This window comes from Zea mays, chromosome 4 (genome assembly GCF_902167145.1).
Source record: "Zea mays cultivar B73 chromosome 4, Zm-B73-REFERENCE-NAM-5.0, whole genome shotgun sequence".
Lineage (NCBI taxonomy): Eukaryota > Viridiplantae > Streptophyta > Magnoliopsida > Poales > Poaceae > Zea > Zea mays.
Genome location: NC_050099.1, coordinates 155,939,933 through 155,946,699, shown reverse-complemented (window position 1 = coordinate 155,946,699; position 6,767 = coordinate 155,939,933). Strand labels below are relative to the sequence as shown.

The window sequence follows — 6,767 nt, the reverse complement described above, 5'->3', positions numbered from 1 at the left end:
GGAGATTCCTCGCAAACGGGATTAAGAAAAGCAAAGCAAAACATCATGGTATTCAAGTGGGTCTTTGGACCGCTTGAGAGGGGTTGATTGCAACCCTCGTCCGTTGGGACGCCACAACGTGGAGTAGGCAAGCGTTGGTCTTGGCCGAACCACGGGATAAACCACTGTGCCATCTCTGTGATTGATCTCTTGTGGTTATTGTGTTTTGTTGAAGACTCCTCTCTAGCCACTTGGAAATTATTGTGCTAACACTTAACCAAGTTTTTGTGGCTTAAGTTTCAAGTTTTACAGGATCACCTATTCACCCCCCCTCTAGGTGCTCTTAGTACCCCGGAAGGTTAGGATATCCTTCATGAAAGCGCTCACCGAAGCAGGGTCGCTTGGTGGATCGAAGCTGAATCTAAAAGACACAGGGTGGAAAACGGACGGTACCTCTCGATCGATGGACGGTGATGAAGTCGCGTCGGGGACGGACTACACCGTTATCTCAGGTACAAGGCTAACGCCCAGCAAGCCCTTCGCGAGTGTGCTGTCGTCATATGTCCGCTTGGGGCTGGCATGTTGCGGGGAAACGACACTCGTCATCGTCTCAGGCGCGAGGACAACGCCCGACATGTCCCCCGCTGGGGTGCCAGCGTCGTCGACTCGCTCGACAGCCGACGAGGTGCCGCCTCTTGCCTGGCCACGATTGCCCCGTCTCCTCCTCCTGCGGCGAGGGAGGCGACGGGACAAACCCGAATGCTGCTCTTCCGCCACGGGGGAAGACGTCGTCGAGTCCGCCGCCGCCGGGCGAGCTGACGGTCGTCGTTGTCGCTGTCGCGCTGCGGGGGAAAGAGCACCATGTCGTAGCTGCCGTCGAGGGACATGAACTCGAGACTCCCAAAACGGAGCAGTGTCCCGGGCTGAAGAGGTTGCTGGAGACTATCCATCTGGAACTCAACGGGAAGTTGTTCGTCAACACGCAGCAGGCCCCTACCTGGTGCGCCAACTGTCGGCGTTTTGACCCCGGGGGGTCCCTGGACCGACGAGTAAAATTGTCGCTGCGTGTCCCAGCCCAGATGGGTTGGCGCGAGATGGAACACAAGGGGGGAAAACCGTGGCTCGTGTTATCCTGCGCCAAGGGGGATGCACTTGCAGTAGGGGTTACAAGCGTTCGCGAGGGAGAGAGAGAGAGTGAGCCGGTTCGTCAGCCCGTCCTCCCGCGCGACCCTCCGCATGGAGGCCCTGGACCTTCCTTTTATAGATGCAAGGAGAGGGTCCAGGTGTACAATGGGGGTGTAGCTATGCGCTAACGTGTCTGGTAGAGAGGTGCCAGAGCCCTATGTACATGCCAACGTGGCTGTCGGAGAGGTGCTAGAGCCCTGTGTACGCGGTGTTGTGGCCGTCAGAGGAGCGCTTGAGCCCTGTAGAAGCACAACCGTCGAGGCTGCTGGGACCTTGCTGACGTCTCCTTGCTTCCGTAGGGGGCTGAGAACCACCGTCGTCATGGACGCACGCGGGGAGCCATCATTACTTGTTACCGGGGGGAGCCTGGATGGGACGCCGGTCTTGTTCCCCTGTAGCCTGAGCTAGCTAGGGGTAGGGTAATGATGTATCCCCCGCGGCACGGTCGGTCCGAGCCCAAGGTCGGGCGAGGCGGAGACTCCTCCTGAGGCCGAGCCCGGGGTCGGGCGAGGACGTGATTCCTCCCGAGGTCGAGGTTGAGGCCGAGCCCTGGGGTCGGGCGAGGCGGAGACCACCTTCCGAGGCCGAGGCGGGGGCCGAGCCCTGGGGTCGGGCGAGGCGGAGACCTCCTCCAGAGGCCGAAGCGGGGGCCGAGCCCTGGGGTCGGGCGAGTCGGAGACCTCCTCCTGAGGCCGAGGCCCTAGGTCGGGCGATGCGGAGCTCCCTGTTGCGCCTGAGGCTGAACTTAGCTGTCGTTAGCCTCACCCTGGCGGGTGGCACAACAGTCGGAGCGGGGCAAGCGGCGCTGTTTTCCTGTCAGGTCGGTCAGTGGAAGGGCGAAGTGACTGCGGTCACTTTGGCCTTGCCGACTGAGGAACGTGTGTCAGGATAAGGTGTCAGGCGATCCTCACATTGAATGCGCCTGCGATACGGGTCGGTTGGTGAGGCGATCTGTCCAAGGTTGCTTCACTGCGAAGCCTGCCCGAGCTGGGCTTCGGGCGAGTCGAGGGTGTGTCCGTTGCTTGAGGGGGCCCTCGGGCGAGGTGTGAATTCGTCTAGGACTTCTGTTTCCGTCCAAGGCTGGGCTCGGGCGAGGCGAGATCGCGTCCCTTGAGTAGACGAAGCCTTGACCTAAATCGTGCCCATCAGTCTCTGTAGCTTGCGCTCATGGTGGTTACCAACCGCGTTTAGGAGTGTTGGGGTACCCCTAATTATGGTACCCGACAAACGGATTGAACCCTAGCGAGTTTAAACTATGTATAATCTATCAATTTAAATTAATGGTTCAAATCGTTGCCATTTACTCTCTTACCCATTCAAATTATATAAATAACTAGTATTATTTGTACCATCTTTCTCTCTCATCCCTCTTAAGTCACTACCTCGTCCCTTCCCTATGACTCTGTCGCCATCAGTCTCTTCTCTCCTTATGATCGTAGCGTTTAGTACAAATATTAAGGCTTGTTAGTACGTGGCTAACTATGTCACGCTTTAGCTAAAATTAATTATCTAAATTAAAGAACTAATCTTATACATAAAAAGTTAGATAAAGTACGATAAGGTAGGCAACAAACTAAACAAGTTCTGGTAAACCATAAGGGCTCGTTCGGTTCTACCCCAATCCATATGGATTGAGGGGAATTTAGAGGGTTTCAATCCCTAGTAAGTCAAAATCTCTCCCAATCCGTATCAATCCCCTCTAATCCATATGGATTGAAAATAACCGAACGAGCCCTAACCCGGCAGCGTAGAGATTGGATAAGACGACCATTTGAAGAAGTCAAAAGTACGCAGTTGGGGGGCGAGGGTTGATTGCAGTTTGCAGTTGCATCCCCACCAATCTCCTCTTCCGTCGCTCTCCAAGAACCTTTGGTTTGACTGCTCCTGATTTCTTATCATTTCCTGCACAGGCTTACGAGCGTGATCTACGCTTCCATTTACCTCCGTCCCTATCAGCTTCCTCGCTTCCCTATGCCTACGAGAAAGAGAGAAGCGTGGGCTAATTCCTCTGTGTTTCCCAGCTTCCTGTTCACCATGGACTCGAGGGAGTGCATCGTCCCGTCAAACAATCCTGCTCCAATCTTTTGACGTCTTCGCTGGGCCTGTGCCGCCTCCCCGTACCCGCCGTTCCTGCACCGTCAAACCGCCAGCCAAGAGTCCATTTTTTTTTCTTATCAAAAGTTTGCGTTTGATCGGTTTCGTTTCTAAGAGCTGCGCGAGATGTCCTTGTTCCGGGAAGGGAGGAAACGAGAGGCTCTGTTCCTGTCGCGATTGTTGGAGGACCTCACCATAGTTTGAGGCGGTGAGGTGGAGGCGATAGAGAAGACGAGACAAGAAGCAGCCGCCAGGAGCTGAGCTGAGGCCCTGCCGCCGTCTTGCCCCAACTCCAAGCGATGTCTTGCTTCCGCTGCTTCAGCGGCTGCAGGACCAAGAGGGGCAAGGGCGAGAAGCGCCGGGAGGGGTCGACGGCGCCGGCGTCCCCGGCGGCCGCCTCGTTCCCGTCCACCGTCTCCACGGGCGCGCCATCCAACCTCACCTTCTCCACGGCGTCGTCGGCCGTCGTCACGAGCCACTCCGAGGACTCCAGCGCGGTCATGCGGCCGGAGGCGACCAAGTCATCGGGCTCGGCCTCGGTGTCGTCGGCGCGGAGCATCCCGGAGCTGTACGAGGAGAGGGGAGCCAGCAGCCTCCGGGAGTTCGGGTTCCGGGAGCTCCGGGCCGCCACCAGCGACTTCAGCCGCCTGCTCAAGGTCGGCGAGGGCGGCTTCGGGAGCGTTTACAAGGGCGTCGTCCGCCTTCCTGGCGGGCCCGCCGGCGGCACGGTAGTTGCCATAAAAAAACTCAATCCCAATGGTCATCAGGTATGGTCGTGTGGATCGGTGGTTTCTTGGCTCACCTGTGTCAATACCATCTTGTCGTTGTTGATCACGAATTCGTCAGCATTTTTACAGCATATTTGCCTACCATATACATTATCTCCCTCTGTGTGTGGGTGAAATGGACCGTACCTTGCATGACTCTGTACAATTCATTTCGCTAATGGGTCTGTGAAGTATCTATCATTTTGCTATCCCTATTTCATTTCAGAAGTTCAAGGTTATCTCATTCTGGCATATCTATCTGCATCCAAGTCTCAAGAGTTTTCTGTTCCTGCTCCCGACTTGATCAGGGCCACAAGCAATGGTTGGCAGAAGTCCATTTCCTGGGGGTTGTTGAGCACCCAAATCTCGTCAGGCTCATTGGCTACTGCGCTGCTCAAGGCGAGCGAGGTCCGCTGAGGCTACTGGTCTACGAGTTCATGACGAACAAGACCCTGGACGATCATCTATTCAATAAAGCATACCCCGTCCTTCCATGGGACATCAGGTTGGAGATAGCGCTGGATGCCGCTGAGGGATTGCTGTACCTCCATGAGGGATTGGAAGTTCAGGTATCAGATTAGGTTACATGAGAACGGGCATGCAGTATAAATTGAACAAATAATTGATCTGCACATCACAGGAAATGTACAAGGACAAAATTCGAAATACGGCAACCTATCTAAAATGTTGAATTTTGATAATCCATACTGAATCATATCTAAAAACGCTGTGTGTTGTAATCCATACTGAATCACTGGACATCAATAATAGATCTATATCACGAATTAGGTCAAAACTTGGGCTTGCACATTCATACATTCTTGGAAATTAAAATATTTGTGTTACAAGTTATCTATTTTTCACATTCTGAAACCTTGGATTGTTCATATTCTTTGACTACACAATGTTATTGAGTGATCATGTTGATTGAATGGTGACACGGTTAAGAGAAATGTGTGCTATAAATATCAATTGCTGCTCTTTGCATCTTCCCTTGATAACCAATTTAGTCAATATGATTTTATCTTGTTTCCAAAAAAAAAAATAACGAGATGTATTTGTGTTTGGTCATTACAGGTCATATATCGCGATTTCAAAGCTTCAAATGTCCTGCTGGACGAGGAGTTTAGAGCGAAACTTTCAGATTTCGGATTGGCAAGGGAAGGGCCATCAGCTGGTGATACCCACGTCTCTACAGCAGTATGTGTTGATTTTACTTCATACAACAGAGCAAGATTATTTAACTTAAGCTTGGTCATGTTACATAATTTTGTTCTATTGAAATCTTATTCTACATCCCAATGAAAACAATATGCAATCAGGTTATGGGGACCTTGGGCTATGCAGCTCCAGATTATGTCGAGACAGGCCATCTCACTACAAAAAGTGATGTGTGGAGCTTTGGAGTAGTTCTATATGAGATCCTCACTGGACGTCGCTCAATAGAGAGGAACCGGCCCAAGAACGAGCAGAAACTTCTGGAATGGGTCAGGCTGTATCCCGTTGAAAGCAAGCAGTTCAGCAAGATTATAGATGCAAGGCTTGAGGGCCACTACTCTAAGCAGGGCACTAGAAAAATTGCCAAGTTGGCCAATAGTTGCCTTGCAAAGCACAGAAGGGACCGTCCAACGATGAGAGAAGTGGTCGAGAGCCTGAAACAAGCAATGCAGCACAAGGAGTTGGATGGGAAAGCAGGGGCTTTGAATGAGACTTCACCACCAGAGGAAATGTCTGGAAAACCAAGCACAGAGGATGTTGCCGTGGCATCAGCAAGGCGGAGGATGCTTCATTTGGCTGCCCTAGGTGAGAATGCAAACAGCATTGCGAGGAGGAGATTCATGTTCATGAGGACTGCGGCTTCTCCAACTCCTACGTAATTTTGAGTTGTAGTTGTGATCTTTTCTCTCTCTTTTTGAACAAATGTGATCTTTTCTTTTGACTTTGTACTTTTTGAAGTGGTTATGAAGGTAGGATCATTGGGGATGTTTTCACCATGTCATGTATAAATCTATTAGATGGCCAGACATTGTTTTTTTACTTGTGTTCTTTGTATAGGTAGGGTAGATCTGAGACCCAAGAGTTACTATGTAAAAAGGTTTCACTGCTATAAGGATCATAGGTGTGAAATGTAATTCAGTTCTCTATGTTTGACTGCAACTTTGAACATCATAAGGGTAGATAGTATTAAAGGTGTCAAATCCTTCCTTTCTATACTGGATTTTGCTTTTTACCATTGACTGATAATTCTGCAGTCACTAGCAGTATCTTTGGGGCCCTCTGTTTTAGAATTTTAGGTATAAAATACATGTTGTGCACTATTTTTGTTGCATGATTTCAGTTTGTAAAGTTAGGATCATAGCAGTTTCTTTTTTTTTCCTACTCCTGTAACATAGTAGTAAAATATAACCTTGAGCATGTACCCTGAGTTGATACATGTATCAGTTTCCTTTCCTGGTACAATCCCATGTGCAAAATGTAATTCCCATAGTACTGGTGAAATGTACCTTCAAGAGTTTTGACCCATTATTGGGTTGAAGCTTTACTTCGTACAAGTTCCTAAAGAAATTAATCAAATGTACAGTCCTTTACTAGTGTACATTTGATTTCTTGGATTTCCTAAAGAACAGGTGCAAGCACAAGGATGGGAAAACTATTTTCATTGAAGATTCTGTAGTTATATCTTGATCAAGAGTTACATCATATAGTGCATATTGTAACAAATTTGCAAGTTATTGAACAAAC

The 6,767-nt window shown here is 50.3% G+C and overlaps 1 protein-coding gene across 1 annotated transcript; it reads left to right on the top strand.

Moving 5' to 3' along the window:
- Positions 1–2,931: 2,931 nt before the first annotated feature.
- LOC103653854 (probable serine/threonine-protein kinase PBL19) lies at positions 2,932–6,234 on the top strand. Its single transcript, XM_008680666.3, has 4 exons — positions 2,932–4,025; positions 4,334–4,594; positions 5,103–5,225; positions 5,348–6,234. Exons 1-4 carry the CDS (start codon positions 3,558–3,560, stop codon positions 5,900–5,902), a joined length of 1,407 nt encoding a protein of 468 aa, XP_008678888.1. The 5' UTR covers positions 2,932–3,557; the 3' UTR covers positions 5,903–6,234.
- Positions 6,235–6,767: the final 533 nt, after the last annotated feature.